Genomic DNA, 19,420 nt, shown 5'->3' with positions numbered 1-19,420 from the left:
ATGAGTACCTCTCATGATTTCTCAATCATGAGATGCATTGTCTGTCAAAGATACTGCACCACTGCCTGCCACTGGAGCCAGGTTATCCCTCAGGAGCAGTGGGATCTCACGGATTTATATCTTAATGTTAAAGTTTACCTCCTGAGCCTGAAAAGCTTAAAATGGCTTTAGAGGCCAGACTTTCCCATGAAGGCTAAACCAGATGGTGTATTTTTTTTGTGAGTCAGATGTAATCAATATTAAATACATCTACTTAAGCAAGTAAATTGAAAATACCTATTGGAAGATAAGTGTGAAATAAATGCACAGTTATTTGTAAAGATGACACCAAAACCCCCAGCTGATAAACCTAGTGCAAATTGAAGTCTAGACTGGAAACCACAAGGGGAGTTTCAGTTTCACCAGCTAACAAATGCTCGATGAAAAAAAGATAGCTGATGTCACCAGAGAGCCTGTCAGGCTCTCAGAGCAAGGAGCAGACCTAGTATAGCTTCAGCCTACAGCTGAGCTCATAGCAGTCATATGGTGAGCAACAGAAAGTGGTGGAATTTTCCAGAGCTGAGTCCTAAAAATGTTCCCACAAAAATGTACATAAAAAAAAGTGTGCAGTTGCACACTCTGATCCAGAAACGAGCTTTTCCCATGCATGCCAGAGTATAGGAGCATCTGTGTGTGCTTCTGTGCAGTTGTGGTCAAGCAAGGCCTTACAGTCATGTGTTTGTCTCAGCACATCCAACAGAGTGATGGAACTGCACTTAGCTGTAGGCAGCCCAGGGAAATGCCATGCTGGAAATAAAAGGACTGCTAAGAACATGACAGGACAAGAGGATGCTTGTTTAGTGGCTTCATTCATACAGATGAATGTGTTCTGTGTGCAGGACCTTCAGTCTAGGCCACTGAAAACTGCTTTCAGTCTTAAAAGTACATGGATGCCAAAGAAATCATGTTCTGAAGCTGATTCTTGTAGGAGCAAATGGTCATGGTGTCTGATCCCAAGACCTTCTCTTTTGCATTACCTCCTGCAAAGATTATTAGAGGTTGATCATGCATGAGAGGTAATCTGTCATCTTGGAGTGCTAGCCTTCCTACCTAACCTCAGGCACCCTGTGTTAACTTTGCCTCATTTTCTAGTGTGCAGCTGTTCTGAAGCAGTCTCTTCAGCTGAGGGGCTGCAGATGAGCAGTGAATGTTGCAGGCATAAGCAGACATTTCTGCATCCATCACATTGACAGCCTTCAGTCAGTTTTGAACTTGTAAGAGAGACTTTTTTGCCCTGAAGAGACCAGTAAATCAAGGTTGTGGCTGCATCCACTCATCCAAAGACCCTGCAATGCTCCTTGTAAGGCTCTTAATCCAGTTGTTCTACCCAGCTTCCATCTCAGTTAACTGCATGTTGTCTCCTGTAGAAGTCCTTGACAATGTCTTTGCTTGTTTGTTTTTTCCATTGCCCTGAGCTTAGTGAAGGGAGTCAAGTGACTTCTGGGCTTTGGTCTTAATGTGGACTAAGTTTTACTGAAGTATAAACTACTGACAGAGCTCTTCTTTCACCAGAAGTGAGCTTGTAACTGTAAACATTGTGGGGCTGGCTTTATTTTCTGTGGGAATTTGCAGCTGGAGAGCTCAAAACTCTTCAGACATTGCTGTATTGGCTTAAGTCATGTTCCCCAAAGAGGTTATTACCTCCTTTCTGTAGCTGAGTAGAGTCAAGTGCTGAACGATCATGCCTTCAAGCTGACTGGAAACACACTGGTCAGGGATGCTAACTCCAGACAAATGATTTCCACAGAGCATTGCTTACTATATAAGAAACTTCCAAGAACATGCTGTGGCCCAGGACAGACAGGCCAGGCTCTTTCTCCACTGCACATTATCACCAGCAGTGGAGGCTTTGCAAACTAAATGAAACCTCTGAGGATTTAGACTTATGTTGTCTCAAAGAAATGGTTTTCAATACCTGCATTCAAATCACAAGGTCAGTGTGTTTGCATAAGAGCTGTTGAGGGTCTAACCTGGAGACATGGTGGACTGGGGTATATGTGAGAGCTTTGACTAGCCTGCAGGACTGCTGCCAGGGTGAGAGCCAGAAGACCCCAGTTTGGCTGTGAACCTGTGTGTGTGTGTGTGTGACTAGCACCATGCAAAGCAGCAAGAGACTTTCACAAACTAGAGGCATATGTACCAACCTCCCCAGTGTATCCAGGCCCACAAACATCCCTCTTGCCTGCTTCCTCAGGGATGAGTTTTCTTTAGGTTCCTGGCTAAAATCACAAGTGTAGCAGGATCTTGGAGCAGAACCCAGGAAGACTGAGGCTTGACCTTCTGCTTTCACTACTGGATAATATTTCTCCTGTCTCCTACTCACAACATTGGATGGAAAATTATTTAAGTCATACCTAGCTCAGATGTTCAGCCTGAAGTACAATCTGCTTCTCTGCACTGCCTGAGCTGGGGATGCACAAGGTACCTCTGCCCTCGCAGCAGTGGTGCTTCCAGCTGCTCTCCCCAGTCACCCAGCACCTCCTTCCCTGGGCTCTATCCAGTCAAGTGGCCACATATGGCAATAGACTACATGGTAGTAATGCAAGAGAAATGATACAAGGGTTGTCTTGGTTGAGTGTTCAGGAAAGTATATATGTAGGCTCTAAAGATAGGCTTGGCTGCTAAGTCTGCCAGAATCCCATCCCCAGTTTCCTCAGACAAACAGAGCCTGTGCTTTTCATCTGAAGCCTGGGTCTTTGAAGGGAGCTGGAAAAATCTGATTTGCTGCTTCTGCCTTTGCATGTAGAAAGAGTTAAGTGTAGGGAGAGTATTTTGCCTCCAGTCCTAGGGTGCAATTTAAAAGAAGATGCAAGAATTACAGACATTTGTAGGTGAGTGCAAATATGGAGGTTCTATAGTCAGTGTTAGTGCTTGTGTAGTAAAATAGTTTCAAAGAGAGAAATACTCCAGACACATATCATGAATTCCACTGAGTTGTGGAATTGTGAATGGCTTGAATAGAATAGAATTAACCAGGTTGGAAAAGACCTTTGAGATCATCAAGTCCAACCTATCACCCAACACCATCTAATCAACTAAACCAGGGGAAGGAATCTTCCCAGCTTTCTACCTGCAAATATTTCCCTTTTGTTCCTCCTGTCACTGCTCTCTGTGAGACACTGGTGTGGATCCAGCTGGGGATTCAAGGCTTTTCTATAAGACAAATAAGGAACAAGAATATAGTTCAGGCTGCACAACCCTTCCAGGCCTGCATTTGAAAGAGGCAGCTCTGAAGTCTGCTAATTATAACACTGCAATGCTAATTGTGGTATGTAACATCCTTGCCATGGAATAACATGAGATTATTTTCAAGGTATTTACTTTTGAGGCTGTCCAAAGAAATGACAGCCCTGCAGTTTTTCTGATTACATTTGCTCCTATATCGCAAATATCTGAACACGCAGTCTGCTTATGAGCTCAGCTTGGTTTTCCTGGCAGGTCACCCTGTGTGTGTAATGTACAAAGGCATTTGTGATGAGGGGGGCGGAAAAAAAGAGAATGATTTCTTTTTTCTAATGGGTGAGAAAACTTCAGCTAGTCATGGAGTATGCTCCAGGCTTCCAGGTGCTGCCAGTTCGTTAGAAGTAACACATTTGGGGATTCCATTCATTTGATTTCTGCTTTTGGGGCCAGGAAGATATTTTGTATGTTTTCACACATTTCCTTGAAATCAATAGGAGTTTGCTGCCCTCCTTCCCCCACTCTCTCTCACAAACATTATTGTTTTAATGGAAGTAGGAATCTTTTGTTTTCAGATGACTCCAGGGGATGGCATGTCACACAAAAAATTGACAAGAGCTCTGAAGCCTGTGATTGAAATGATGCAAGCTGGCAGCACTGGTGGAATGTTTTATCCTCAAAATGTTGAGTTAGAGCTATAAGCATGTGAAAACCACATTTCTAATGGCAGCTGTCTGCAAACATAATTATAGAGAGCACATCCAGGCATTCTATGAGGAAGGCATTTCAGCCTAGTGAGCTGCTGCTGTTCATCAGGCACCATCATACTGCACATGGAAGGTGATGAGCAGGGCTTTGCCACTGAACCACTTCAACCCAGGTGAAGTGTGGGAGCCTTGAATATGCATTTACTTCAGATCTTGAGACAGACTTCCATTTGACAGTGTGTCATAGTTTGTAATCAAAATTTAATTACAGCCCAATTAACCACTTTAACTTCTCCTTCAATATGTGAGGTATGATAAGAACCGGATTTACTGGAGTGCATGACTTTGCACATACTCTGCAGGCAGTGCTGCCAAATCATTTCCCTCTGTTCTGTCTGTAACTCCCATTAGTGGCTGCCTTTGCCAAAATTAACTAACTGTGTGGTGTGAGCAGATGCTGAAAACATGAGCCATTGACTCAGGGTCATGCAGGAGACACAAATGACTGTTCCCAGAAACTCTGTATGGTCACACTGCTCTAGGAGGAGCACAGCCGTGTATTTGTACCATTGCTGAGGGCCAGCAATTCAAAATAAAACAACACCTATTCAAGAAAATAAATCAGATGATGTTGTGGAATTTAGGGCTGCATTTAACTCTCAGGTGCAAATGCTCTGCAACAGACCTAATTTTCTTTTTGCTGTGAAATACTGGGCTCGTGTTTGTGGGACAAGATACAGGCAAGTTCAGAGTAAAGAGAGGGCCTGTAATTGATGTGCTCATGAGATGAGATGTGGGATCTTTGTAAGCCCATAAACATTGGGTTCATTTCACAGAATCACAGAAAGTTAGGGGCTGGAAGGGACCTCAAAAGCTCATCCACTCCAACCCCTTTGCTAGAGCAGGATCATATGGAGCAGAGCACACAAGAGCACATCCAGACAGGTTTTGAGTATCTCCAGAGAGGGAGACTCCACAACCCCCTTGGGCATCCTGTTCCAGGATTCTGTCACACTCACCGTGAAAAAATTTTCCCTCCTGTTTCCATGGAACTTCCTATGCCTCAACTTCCGCCACTGCCCCTTGTCCTGTCATTGGACATCACCCAGCAGAGCCTGGCTCCATCCTCTTGGCACTCACCCTTTACATATTTATCAGCATGAATGAGGTCACCCCTAGGCTCCTACTCTTCAAGCTAAAGAGCCCCAGCTCCCTGAAAGAGACCTACAGTTAGAATTAACCAGGTTGGAAGAGACCTTTGAGATCATTGAGTCCAACCTATCATCCAACACTATCTGATCAACTAAACCATGGCACCAAGCACCCCATCCAGTCTCTTCCTAAACACCTCCAGTGATGGTGACTCCACCACCTCCCTGGGCAGCACATTCCAATGGCCAATCACTCTTTCTATGAAGAACTCAGTCTCTCCTCATAGGGAAGGTGTTCCACTCCCTTAATCATTTTTGTGGCTCTGCACTGGCCTATTTAAAGCAGTTCTGTGAGGTCCTTCTTGAACTGAGAGGCCCAGAACGGGACACAATATTCCAGATGTGGCCTCAGAAAGGGAACCTAAGTGTTGTGCAAGGACTGTTTGGTGCCATCTTTAGCTCTTTGATAGTTTCCACATCAAAATTGTTCAGTTCAAAACTAAATGGACGTTGTTTGTTGGTTTACTTCTCTTCTTGAAAGAAGTCTGGATACTGACAGGAGTTAATTGCTGTTTTCCCTGGAACTGGGAGTTCTCAGGCCAGATCCTCTGCTCTGCCAGCCAGGCTTGCTGTAAACAGTGTAAAGAGAGGAGCTGGATATGTAAACACATCTATGTGCATGTCCAGGGGGAATTTTGCATGTCTAGTGCTACTGCTCCCAGCAGAGCAGGGTGCCTTTCTTTCACAGCTTGGCTCTGCCATCCTTGCATGCCTGTAGTCAGCTATGTAGAGCTCAGTGCCCGCCTTGGCATGAGTCTGGGTGGAGAGTCAGGGCATGTTCTCATCAGCACAAGCAGTTTCAGACTGGTAATGGGCTAGTGGTAACCTCACAAGAGATAAAAAAATGAATTATGCCTATGGGGAGTAAAGACTCAACAGGTACTTATACATCTATGCAGTTTAAGGTTTGTAAGTTCTTCATATTCTATCAAAATCTCACCGAATCCCAGGCTCTGGGTTTTTCTTTAACCCTTTAAAAGCAGACAATGCCATTCCCATGCCTACAAACACTTTTACAAGTGCTCTGACCTATATCTTTATGTCACTGTGCAAGTATAATACAAAAGTGCTACAAGATGCCACTGTGCAGAATTAGCTGCAAGTTGATCAGAACTTCATTAGTTCTCCAGTGGCAAAAAAGAGCAGCTGGCAGTGTACTGTGCAAAACTCTTGTCCTTTGACTTGCAGGACCTTGGATTTAATCCCACTTTTTTGTCACTGTGATGAAATTAATTTGGTGGTGCCAGATGAGTTCACGTTGCAAAACTTGCACATGGAAGTCAGCAGCACTGCTGCTTTCTCTACTCAGGAGAGCCTTAGAGCTTAGCTTGTCTAGAAACTGAACCCTTCCACCTCTAGACATTCTGTCTCCTCCAGGTTGCCTGTGAAATGATTTAGGGAGGCCGTGTGGAGAACTCGGTGTAGTGGCAGCCTGCCTGACACCTGCCAGCCTCGTAAATGTCTGTGTGATTCTCCTGCTCACCTCCCTTCCCATTCATTTGTAATTCTTCTGGTTTGTATTTTGTGAATCATTAATGAATTTTGCCTTGTCTCCTAAGGTTATAAAAGATGTGTGCAGCAACTGCACGGGAGCTGTAGACTCTGATGGGCCATTGTCCAGTTCTCCAGTACACAAAACAGAGCTGGAAAAGGTAAAGTTATCCACACAGTGCATGCAAAATTCCTAGACAGGGGTTGTAAATACCTGCTGCCTTGTGTTGCTGGTTTAGTCCCTTTGTTGGTTTGGTTTGTTTGGGTATGTGCACACATCCTGCACAGGGAAGCCTTCTGCCGTGTCTGTTCCTTTGGTCACAAACAGCCAGCAGACTGGTTCATGTCAATGAGCAGCTTCTCTTCAGCCATATGGAAGGCTGCATGCAGACCGAGCAGGTTTGATACCACTCCCAGGATATAGAAACCCTCTCCATCAAGAGAAGGGTTCAGGCAGGGATGTGATTCTCAGAGAAGAGCTGAAGGTTATGCAAAAGGTTTAAAGGAAAATCTTTTGTTTTGGGGAGTCCAGTTCTTGAAGAGCTCCCTGGGCATGCTGAGGTCACTGTTTGGCAGAGTTCAGAAACTTGGCTATTCATGTGTGGTTGTCTCTGCTGCCTTGACTCTGCAGGGTATGAGAGCAGGAAAAAGAGCAGCTGTGCAGTGAGTGATCAATACACTACCAACTCCTGCTCTGGGAGCAGAGCCCTCTGTAGACACTGCTTGAAAGTTCTGCTGACTAAAGTTTTGTCACCAGCTTCCTAATAGAAAATCCAGCCCCTGTGGTGGAAGGACCCCACTGCCAATGGTCTTTATGCTGCTCTGCACCTGGGAAATTAAGGGCAGATTATGCTGGGCAACAGCTCAGATCTCCTGATTTGATAAACCTGTTGTCTTTGCAAGCTTACAGGCACCTGCACAGTATTGACAAAGTAACTGAAAGTGTCATAGATGCGTGCCAGAAAACAATGCAGCAAACCTTCACTGTCTTTCTTATTGTGACAATCTGTCCATCTGCTTCTTGCCTTCACCTCCAATGACTAATGTGGTTACCAAAACTGTGCTGCCATAAGCTCTGTGCTGCTTCATCCCATATCTCATGCACAACCACGACAGAGTAATCAGTGCTAAAAATGCCTTTCTGTTTTCACACATTGAAGGTATCGAAGCACCCCGTGGGGATGCACTATCTTCTGGTGTTGCAAATGCATGTATGAGGCACTAATTCAAGAAATGATTTAAAAATTATTCATACCTGGTCCATGCCATTGTTTGTTGCTTAAAAGGTTTATTAAAAGCAACACTTAGAGTCTATAAATTCATTAAAAATATACAGAATACAGAATTAACCAGGTTGGAAAAGACCTTTGAGATCAAGTCCAACCTATCACCTAACACCATCTAATCAACTAAACCATGGCACCAAGTGCCTCATCCAGTCTCTTCCTAAACACTTCCAGTGATGGTGACTCCACCATCTCCCTGGGCAGCACATTCTGATGGCCAATTACTCTTTCTGTGAAGAATTTCTTCCTCACATCCAGCCTAAACCTCTCCTGGTGCACCTTGAGACTGTGTCCTCTTATTGTGGTGCTGGTTGCCTGGGAGAAGAGACCAACCCCCACCTAGTTACAACCTCCCTTCAGGTACTTGTAGACAGCAAGAAGGTCTGCCCTGAGCCTCCTCTTCTCCAGGCTAAGCAACCCCAGCTCTCTCAGTTGCTCCTCATAGGACTTGTGCTCCAAACCCCTCACCAGTCTTGTTGCCCTTCTCTGGATACTTTCAAGCAATTCCACATCTTTCTTAAACTGTGGGGTCCAGAACTGGAATAGTTGAACTGGAATATTGAGTTGTTACTTCACTGATCTGACTCCACTTTCAGATGCAGTCCTGTTTTGTGGCTTCTGTGCTTTTGTAAAGCCTCTAACAGCAAATTTTTCACTCTTTTCTATTTTTCCTCCAAGTGGGTGAAAGTATGAACTGTGTCTTTTCTTTGTAACAATGACACTTTAAAATTGATTTGTGACCCTTCATTTGGCAAGAGGTGCCCACACTGTAGAGCAGCTCACCTCTTTGCTCTTGCAGAAGCTGTCGCTCGAGAGGCCAAGCTCTGATGGGGAAGGCGCTGTGGAAAATGGCATCACTGCCATGTGCAATGGCAAAGAGCAAGGTATGTCTGTGTCAGATCCAGAGATGCTTGGTGCCAATGAAAACTGCATGTATGGAGAGGTAGGAATCAAACACCTGGCTTTTGTCTTTTCAAAATAGGCAGGGTTTGGGTATTTTTAGTAGGATTCAGTTGTTTGTCTTGAACTACTGGTTTTATTCAGTTTATCTCCTTCTGTTGGTCGATTTACACATACTAAAACACCACACTTTTGCTTTTTTAATAGTCAAGAGGAAAAAAAGTTCCAAATCAGAAGCCAAGGGCACTGTGACTAAAGTAACAGGGAAAAAAATAACGAAGATCATTGGTTTAGGAAAGAAAAAGCCATCAACAGATGAGCAGACCTCATCAGCTGAAGAAGATGTGCCAACATGTGGTGAGTGGTTTCTCTCCTTGAGTTTTAAATGCACATCACAGATAAAACTTTATAGAATTCTAGCCCAGAAACTCCTCTAAAATTGCTTTCACTCTTGTGATGCTTCCCTCAACAGCAGAGGGATGCTCTCAAGAGTGAAAGGGGAGTAGGGAATCAAGAGTTTATCATTTGAAAGGAGCCTAAAAGAACTTGATTTTGTAAATAAAATGGTAGCACAGGCTCAGAAGGAATTTTGCTGTGTGCAGAGGTGAGGGGGAAGAGAAGTATGTCCAAAAAGCAGAAAGAAACAAGAATCATCTGCAAACAAATGCAGGTAAAATGAATATGGGCTGGAATATGAGGGAAACTTAGGTTAGGAAGCAAAAGAAGGTACTTGGGAAAGGATCAGGTCTTTTATGATGGATCATGGTGAGGTTTTATGGGATAGCAATCAAGACAGCAGCTGCCTGGCCTCAGCCAAAGCGATTTGAATTTAATTGAGGGTTCCTAAAGTGGGACAGATTGGGCAAAACTTGATGAAGTAACAAATTGCTAGTAAGCTATTTTGGCTCCTAATGTTGATCGCTCCACAGGACAGCTGCAGTGCTTGGCAGCACCAAGGAAGCACATGCAAAGGCACGCAGAAAATGCTCTTCTTCTGTGTCTTAGCTGTAATGTTTGCTCACAATGTAGGACTTTGTGCAGTGCACTTAGCTGAAGTCCTCACAACTCTGGTATTTTCAAACAATGCAGTGTTTTTGCATCCTCCTTGTCATGCTTCAGTCTTTGGTAGCACTTCCATAGATGAACATTTGAATCCACACTTCTCCCAGTCCCTTCCAAAAATAAGTGTCCATAGAAAGAAAACTGTGAAGCAGTCGAACTGGATTCTGAATTTGGATTTGGGTTTTCCCCTTTAAATTGATTAGGAAAGCTTTGGGAACCCCAGAAATCTGTGATGAGGCAGCCAGTCGCAGAACTCATTGGTACCCAAAGTGTGGTAAACACTGGCCCCGTGTGAAAGAAGCAGATCCAAGGACCACCAGCGAGAACTTTGTAGATCACAGGTGGCTCTCAAGCCACACTTTGGGATTCATTCACACAAGCAATCTTTGATTAAATAAGTGTGTATATATATCTATACATCAGCTAAGTACAGAGGTGATTTGTCAAGCAAAAGAACAGCTGGGAAAAGCTGTCCCAAACCAGCTGCATTGTCTGAAGCATCTGGCTTCCCTAAAGCTCAAACTTCGAGGTCTCATGCTCTGCTGATTATTGTGTGTTATGTGGGATTTTACCCACAGCTGTACAAGCTAATTCCTGGTATTTCTACCATTACTTCAGATATGGACATAAACATAGCCATTACTATTGCCTGCACTTGGCTCTGCTGGACACCACTTGCAGATTTTATAGGGAAATATCTTAAGTGGCTAGGTTTTGGTCGTTGCAGGAAGTCTTTGCAGATGGAGTTTCTCACCACCAGAAATGTGGCTTAGTTCAATGTCCTCTGGGAGGCTGCTCCATAGACAAAGGCTTTTACACTGCAGAAGGCTCTACCTCTAACAAAGGGAAAATGCCAGCAGAGCCACAAGTGACACCCAGATAGAGCAGAAACTAAAGCCCACCTGCACCTGGAGTCATAGCAGAGCTCTTCCCTGAAACATCACTGGTCCCTGACTAGCTGGGCTAAGGTGAAGTGCTAATGCCCCAGTTGGAATCACACTCCTAGCATTTAGTTCATGTCAACCATTGTAGGTTTAAGTGGAGGAAAAGCATGAGATCCTGCTTGGTTCAGCTGAAGAAGGAGCGTTTGGAAGTGCTTTTCTGAGAGGTGCATTGGGAGCAGAGGGGAAAAACAAGAAGTGTCTGAACAAAAGCGCTCTCACTCCATGACAAGCCAGCTGGCTCGGCTGTGAAGGGTTTTCCATTTCTAGGGATTATGGCATAACACACAGCTATAGAGGATTTTGTTACAGGAGGGGGAGAGGAGCTGGAGAGTGTGATCATCACACATCCTCCTTTTTTATGGCACCTTCCAAGATGTGTGCAGTTCTGATCTGCTGTATCCTGTTGGATCGAGCTCTGACATTGGAGCCGTAATGCTGGCAGGGAAAGCCAGAAAAAATTAATAAGTCGTAGCTTTAATGAAAACCAAAGAGATAGCTATCCAACAAGATTAAATGAAAATCAGACCTGACATAGAGGACAGTTTTTTCACATCAGCTCTGGCCTGTGCAGGGTATCATTTGTTTCCTTCCTCAGAGCCTGTTTGGAAGCGGCAGCACGGTGAATTCATGGACTGTTTGTAATGTGGAAGCAGAAGTAAAAGATGATGATTTTTTTTTCCTCTTCCCAAACTAAATAAAGCAGGAAAATGGGGGTTTGTCGTGATTTTAAAGTTGGAGTCTGGAATGTGTGGGGCAGAGAAGGAAGAACAGAAAGCACTGCCCAGTGAATGGTATTTTATGCCTAGACGGTATCCAGTGTGGAGCATGATAAGAGAAGTGGAGCTTCTGAAAGGCAGTTTGCTCCTGGGGTTTTGATTTGGTGTAAGTGTACTGTGTTATCCTCAGGAAAATAGAAATTTTGTTTAAAGCTTTGTCTGATAGTCTGGCTAAGTTTCATATGCATTTACTTTCTGAATTTTAAGCCAGCATGAGTTTTATTTTCCTTGGCGTTGGTAGCACCCCTTTAAATTCCACTTTAAAAGGGCTGCACACCAAAGATGCACCCTGCTTTTCAAATGGAATCAGAACATGTAACATTAGTGCTTAGTAGGTCCCTAAACCACTGGTTTTGGATGCTACAGAAGGTAGAAGGTGTTCAAGAGGGGATTGGACGTGGCACTTGGTGCCACAGTTTAGTCATGAGGTCTGTGGTGACAGGTTAGACTTGATGATCTTTGAGGTCTCTTCCAACCTTGGTGATTCTGTGGGTTCTGTAGCTCATCACCTAATTCTGTCAGCTGTCACTTTCCCAGAAGATTTTTATCCTAGCAGGCAACAGCCACAGTGATCAAAGCCGTTGCAAATGGGCAAGGTGAATCTTGTATGTGAGCCCATCAGCTTGTTCCTTTTTATCACTGTCCTTTTCCCATTCTTACTGAAGCCTTGGGGGTGGCTGTGTTCCTGCTCATCCAGCTGTGCAGTGCCTGACTCACAGCAGCCATTTACACGTGAGCAGGATCGCTTCTTTGCTTGGTTTTTTTTCCTAGGCTGCTTGGCACAGCAGAGGTTTTCATCGGGAGGAGCGGGGCACGATCATTTACTTGCCTCTCTAAAATCCATCTGGACTTTTCTGTTTTAAGAGGAAAAAGTTGGTCTAGCATTACATTGAAAAGCAAGTTTCTTGTTTTTTGGGGTTTTTCCCCCTCCTTCTGTCTTTTCAAAAGAAATCAGGAGTGCAGTGTCTCACGTTGCGTTTTATTGCAGGATATCTCAACGTGCTCTCCAACAACCGCTGGCGTGAGCGCTGGTGCAGAGTGAAAGATAATAAACTCATTTTCCACAAGGACAGGACGGATCTGAAGACACACATTGTTTCTATCCCTCTCCGTGGCTGTGAAGTCATCCTGGGACTGGATTCAAAGCATCCCCTGACCTTCCGCCTGCTCCGGAACGGGCAGGAGGTCGCTGTGCTCGAGGTGCGGTGCTCGCTAATGGCTCTGATTTGTAGGGACACCCACAAGCTAAATTAGAGCAGCACTTCCATACAACCTGGGCAGTCAGAAAAAAAAAAACAATCATCATCTTTGGAATAATATTATTGCAGAGCTGCTTAATAAGTATGGTAAGAGGCAAAAAATAACTGTTAAGAGCTGCAGGCAAAGAGAGAACTGAGATTCAAATCAGTTCAGAAAGCCTCTCGGTGAGATGCTTTTCTCTGTGCTGACCTTCCCTTGACCTGCTACTTAAATATCTCTGCTCCTTCTCTAGGCACACTTTTACATGAGGGATATAATTACTTTGGGTAAATAACTTAATAACAGCAATAATTAAATCATGGGTCACTGTTGATGGGACCTCTAGAGCTCTTAGCTCTCATTTGTCTGATACTGATGTGGACTCCTTTTGCTCAGTCTGTATCTGCAGTGAGGTAATGCTGCAGAAAGAAAACAGTTTGCCAGCAGGCTTGGGGGGGGGCATGGTTTTTGACTCAATTAATGAATAATCATCATGTACTCACTGACACTCTCCTGGCACTATCAAGGTCACACCTTCATCTCTGTCAGGTGGGTTGAGAGTTTTTTGAGGGGCTTTATTCACCATATTCTGAAAGCTGAAATGAAAAGCCAAGTGTAACGAAGATAGGAGGAGGAGGCAACTTGTTGCTTTCAGTAGTAGGGTGATCACTGTGACCACTGTGGACTTCCAACTGCAGGTCACATCCGTCTCCCATCCTTGCAACAAGGCCTGGTGTATGTGAGCAGTTCATAGAAGCTGGAAAACTAGAGAGCAGCTCAGGGAACAGTGAATGGCAATGAAATACTTAAAACTGAGAAGAAACCACACGGTTTCCTTCCCTGCTCCAGTTTTCCATTATTATTTAGTTTGTAACTGTTTAACTTTGCAATTGGTAACTGGAAGCAAAATAGGAAAACAATGAAAATTACTTTAATAGTATTGATGTTTGTCCTTGTGCCATTAGGAAAATTAATGCCATCAGCTAGACAAATGCCATGGAGTTTTTCAAAAAGCAACATCAAAATCTCTTCTGCTCTTTTATTCCCAACCCCTGCTGCACTGAATTTTCTCCTCATGCTAACTCCAATCCCCCAGCCTAGCACGGGAAAATGATTCTGATACAGCTTTCAGTTTTCTGAGGACTAAAATAAGCATGGCTTAAATCTAAATCCACTAGCCCTAGGTGGTTAATTTTAGTTCTTTTGTTTTGGAGACTGCCCACTTTGTATTACATCATAAGTGATGAGCACATAGCCTGCTTAAAGTGGACTCCATCTAGCACAGCAGATTTAATCCTGGTTTTTCAGGAGTTCATCAGATTGAAGCCAGAGCCTCTCATAAAATGTGGCAGCAATTTGTCAGGCAGGAGGAATGCAACATTTTCCAACAATGCTCAGCTCGGTGGAAGAGTGAAGACCTGACCTCTGTTCTTGCTCTCTCCTTGCAGGCATCCTCCTCTGAAGACATGGGCAGGTGGATAGGCATTCTGCTGGCAGAAACAGGGTCTTCCACAGACCCCGGAGCTCTGCACTACGACTACATTGATGTGGAAATGACAGCAAGTGTCATCCAGGCTGCCAAGCAGACCTTCTGGTGAGAGAGAGCAAGCTGCCCCTCTCTTCCCCATTCTCTGAGAGCTGATATCACTGTCTTAACTTTTGTGCCAAAGCAGCATATCAAAATCTACCTCCTTCTCTGCCAGATACTGAACTCCTCAAGTGTGTCAGCATTGCAGCATCTTAGACACCTTTATGATTATCCTCTTGGCATCCTGCTAAGCTCTGTACAAGATGCAGGCACTATCCAACTTGAGTCAGGTTTTAACTTAGTTTTTTCAGTAAGTCTCTGTGTGAAGTGCTAGATTTTAATCCTGAAGACTTAGAACTATCCCTGGAAGAGGGCAAATGTGCTGAAATATGCAGTTGTGTAGTTCATGTTTATCTGCTGGCTGTATTTAGGGTGCACACAGACAATATCTACAGCATGTACTAGCTAATGCAAACTGTACACCAACAACATATAGCAAATTTAAGTCTTGATCTCAGTGTTTCCTCCCCATAGAACAGTTGGAGTTAAAAGGGACCTCTGAAGGTCATCTAGTTCAACCTCCTCTGCTAAAGCAGGGTCACCCACAGCAGGTTGCACAAGATTGTGTCCAGGTGGGTTTGGAATCTCTCTAGAGAGGGAGATTCCACAATCTCTCTGAGCAGCCTGCTCCAGGGCTCCAGCACCCTCAAACTAAAGAGGTTTCTCCTTAAGTTCAAGTGAAACTTCCTGTGTTCTAGTTTGTACTCATTGCACCTTGTCCTGTCACTGGGCACTGCTGAGAAGAGCTCAGCTCCATCCTCGTGATCTCCACCTTTAGCTATTTATATGCATTTACAAGAGCCTTTCTTAGTCTGCTCTTCTTTTCCACCCTAAATAAGCCCAAGTACTCAATGTCTTTATGATTAATTAAAAACTTCATCAAGCTCACAGCAGTCCAATTAACTCCAGGGTTTTAATTTCAGAGGTGGAAATTGGGAAGGTGTCTAGGGCACAGCAAGGAAACTGTTTAAATTGCAAATCAGTGCTGTGAATTCCCCTTTACTGATCCTGTGCTGAGAAAAGCAAGGCACACTTGGCATAGACAGTGATTTACAGGGTCACATCACTTTAGGCATTGAAGCAGTCCTGGGTGGGGAAAAGTCTGTCATTTTTCCTTGGCTAGATGAGATTGTTTAGGAGTGAAGGGACAGGTGGGATGCCCTGCTGCCAACATTGCCCGTGGCTAGAAAGTAGGTGGCATGAGAAGACAGCTGGCAAAAGCGTCATCCCTCATCTTGCTGCAAAATTAGACTCCCCACCCAAGTTTGGAGTTTCTGTGTGGCTGAATACATTTGAGAGTAACACCTCACCTCCCCATCAGAACTTGAAACAAACTGAAAATGAAAAAAATACCCCAAAAGCAAAAACTTCAGTTTTCCAAGAGAAGAGTCTCCTGCTGTTAGCAGGGTGTCAAGACGAGGTTAAGGAGGAGGAATACTCTTGAATGTGTCCAGAGAAGGGCAAGGAGGCTGGGGAGAGGCCTTGGGCACAAGCCCTATGAGGAGAGGCTGAGGGAGCTGGGGTTGTTTAGCCTGCAGAAGGTGAGGCTCAGGGGAGACCTTCTTGCTGTCTACAACTACCTGAAGGGAGATTGTAGCCAGGAAGGGGTTGATCTCGTCTCCCAGGCAACCAGCACCAGAATAAGAGGACACAGTCTCAAGCTGCACTAGGGGAGGTTTAGGCTCAAGGTGAGGAGAAAGTTCTTCCCAGAGAGAGTTGTTGGCCTTTGGAATGTGCTGCCCAGGGAGGTGGTGGAGTCGCCATCCCTGGAGGTGTTCAAGAAGTGATTGGACGTGGCTCTTGGTGCCATGGTTTAGTAGTCATGAGGTCTGTGGCGACAGGTTGGACTTGATGATCTCTCAGGTCTTTTCCAACCTTCTTGATTCTATGATTCTAAGAATGTGCAGCTTCCTTCAGGATCTGCTTTGAATGACTTCTGATAGAAGTCAGAGTGACTCAGTGTTGCCACAAGCCCACTTTTGTGAAACTCGGATAACTTTGGTAGAATCAAAATGCACTGAGCTTAGCCTTATGTTAATATTTGTTTTGAAGTTAATAGGGCTCAAAAAGTTTATCCTGTGTTGACATGTGTTTTTGCTTTAGTCAGCATCTTGCAATAACCACATTTAAAGCAGAAATAAAATGGAAACCTTTTCCCCCTGAATCCTGCATGGCTTTCCTTTTCTGAACAAATGTGATATTAATTGGAGCCAAGTGAAAAAACATATGCAACTAAACCACATGTTAGAAAGGAATGTCAAACAACTTCCAAATAGCAGAAGTCCCCTATTAAGAATTAGTTAAAATTCATTGGATGTCTTTAAAAGGCTGAAAGAGCTTGTTGATAAGCAGCTAGGGTAGCAGCCTGCTGATTTTCAACTGCTTCTAGAGAGTGAGGAGAAACTATGATCTTCAGTGCTTAAATGCTGCTCTTGTTGCCCTTTATAGCAGGAGTATCGCTGCTCCACGTTCACTGCAGTTATCACTGAAGTCACTTCAGGATTATTGGTTCTTTGTTTCCTGAGCCTGGTGCTTTGCAGGACAATTGAGTCTTCACTAATGGCTCCATCAGTTTTCTTTATCTAAAAGATTAGGTATCTAGGGAAGGCTGAAGACAAAAAAGGGCTTCCTGGCAGGTTTGTTCCATGTCGATTCCCCTCCAGCAATTTCAGAAAACAATTAGCTTACATGAATGCATCTGTAAACAGGATTAATGAGGCTTAGGGAAATAATGCTGATGAAGTGTTTGTGGATACTTGGATAAATCTTAGCTTCCTTTGGTGGTGGGAATAGTTACTACAGGTGCAGGTGCATCAGGTCTCTTTAATGGATATACCAGTTTTCAGACATGGTTATTATGCATCCCTCTTACTGAAGGGACTTCAAAAGAGAGAAATACAATAATGACTCCAAATGCAGCCTTTCAGACTAACCAGAAACGCTTCAGTAATGCTCTTCATTAAAAGGAACAGTAAACAGATGCAGCCCTTTAATAATGTCTGATAAAGTATGAGATAAGATAAAGTTAAAGCCTTTTTTATAATGGAATTTATCTTGGGCTTTTTGTTGGTTGATTGGTTGAAGCTTCTGTCTAACGATTATTCCACCCCCACACTGCTCTGAAAAGTTCACACCAAACTGGGTAGGTTTGTCCCTCCTGTGAGCCTGGGTCTCCCATGGTTCAGGTGAGCCACAGTTGGATGAGGTCTGTCTCCCTCTGAGTGAGAAATTCAGTGGGTTCCGTGTTATTCCAAAGCCAAAAGAAAGCAACTGTTAAAACCACAGCATTCTTGAGCTCCAGCCAGTACTACAGAAGACCCTCTTTGCTTTGGTAGGGCTTTATCATATTTTATGAATATCAGCACAGAGCCTGAATAGTTCCATTGTTGGGGATGGAAAGCTTTGTTTTCCCAATCACCTACACCTGGAGCTGTAGGAATTACTTGTGATCTCGCTCTGTGCCTCATTCGATTTCGGCAGTTGCTACACAGCAAAACTCACCCTTGGGGTCATTACTACTGCTGGGCAGGCTCCTCTCATTGTCTGCATTGTTAGGCCTTTGCAAGTCTGCTGTAGTCTGTGATGTCCTACACATCTTCTGAAGAATTCCAGTAAAACCCCTTTAGAAATTTGCAGAGGACTCAGATCACTGTCAGAGAATCATAGAATCAATAAGGTTGGAAAAGACCTCAGAGATCATCAAGTCCAACCTGTCACCCAACACCTCCTGACTAACTAAACCATGGCTTCAAGTGCCATGTCCAATCCCCTCTTGAACACCTCCAGGGATGGTGTCCCATCAGCAACATCCCTAAATATCTGTTTCTTATTGCCCACTATATGAAACTTGAGGGCTTTGGAAGAAGCAAGCAAAACAAAGCATCCATCACAGCAAACAGCACATGGGTGGAGATCTCTTACAGCCATCAGCATCCTCCTAAGGTGTGGAGAGCAGCTTCTCCACCACTCAGTTCTTGGCTTTTGCATCTTATTGCTGGTGTGGCAGTGGCCCACACGAGGTCCTACACAGCTCAGCATCAGGACAGTGCTGAGCAAGCAGATCCTGATGCCCCCCCATTTACCACATCACCTGTGATCCACTGTGTGAAACAGAGCAAGAGTGATTCTGTAGTGCCTCTGCATGCACAGTTAACCCAGACAGCCTGATGCCATTGTGCACACTCTACCCAGCCAGGGGGTCCTGATAAGGAAAAGAAAAATTCCCAGATTTGGAGGAAGAAATTACTCAGCAAATTTTGATAGATATGACAAGTTAGAGTTCATCAGCGTTCCACTTTTGTTTGTGTTTGTATTTTGGCTGTATTTGATTCTTGTTTCTCACAGTTCCTATGTTTGCACCCCTCCAGGCATGCATGCACCCAGAACACCTGCTTCTCCCCAATGCAGACAGCAGGGGAGCTGCTGTTGCCCCCTGGCAAGCTGGTTCATAATGCAGCTCAGCAGGTTCCCATGTAAACGTGCCAGTGAGCAGTTACAGCTGTTGCCCTCCTGGCTTAGGAACATGTGTTGTAGACTTGGCTGCTGCCAGCAACGTGTGTGTACCAACAGAAGGAAAACTGCTCTGCAGAAAGTGAGAAAAGATTTACAGATTCATAGAGTGGTTTAGGGTTGGAAGGCATCTTAAAGATCATCCAGTTCCAATCCCCCTGCCATGGGCAGAGACACTTCCCACTAGCCCAGGTTGCTCAAAGCCTCATCCAACTTGGCCTTGAACACCTCCAGGGGGGAGGCATCCAAAACTTCCCTGGGCAAGCTGCTGTGTCTCACTACCCTCAATGTGCTTCCCAGGCTCCATAATCAATCACAGAATCACAGACTGTTAGGGGTGGGAAGGGACCTCGAAAGGTCATCTAGTCCAACCCTCCTGCCAGCGCAGGATCACTTCCCACAGGAAGCCATCCAGGTGGGTTTTGAATGTGTCACAGAATCACAGAATGTTAGGGGTGGGAAGACACACCACTGAATCATCAGCTGGG

At 44.5% G+C, this 19,420-nt stretch overlaps 1 protein-coding gene across 2 annotated transcripts in view; it reads left to right on the top strand.

Moving 5' to 3' along the window:
- AFAP1 (actin filament associated protein 1) overlaps nt 1-19,420 on the top strand; it is a 97,658-nt gene that overhangs the window by 63,910 nt on the left and 14,328 nt on the right. For both annotated transcript variants that reach the window (XM_054172251.1, XM_054172250.1), the window contains exons 7-11: nt 6,697-6,789; nt 8,714-8,798; nt 9,022-9,171; nt 12,585-12,796; nt 14,284-14,429. In XM_054172251.1, the coding sequence (XP_054028226.1) occupies nt 6,697-6,789; nt 8,714-8,798; nt 9,022-9,171; nt 12,585-12,796; nt 14,284-14,429 (686 nt within the window). The remainder of the gene's footprint in view (nt 1-6,696; nt 6,790-8,713; nt 8,799-9,021; nt 9,172-12,584; nt 12,797-14,283; nt 14,430-19,420) is intronic.

Source organism: Dryobates pubescens, chromosome 23 (assembly GCF_014839835.1).
Source record: "Dryobates pubescens isolate bDryPub1 chromosome 23, bDryPub1.pri, whole genome shotgun sequence".
Taxonomy (NCBI): Eukaryota; Metazoa; Chordata; class Aves; order Piciformes; family Picidae; genus Dryobates; species Dryobates pubescens.
This window is presented reverse-complemented; position numbering and strand designations above follow the sequence as displayed.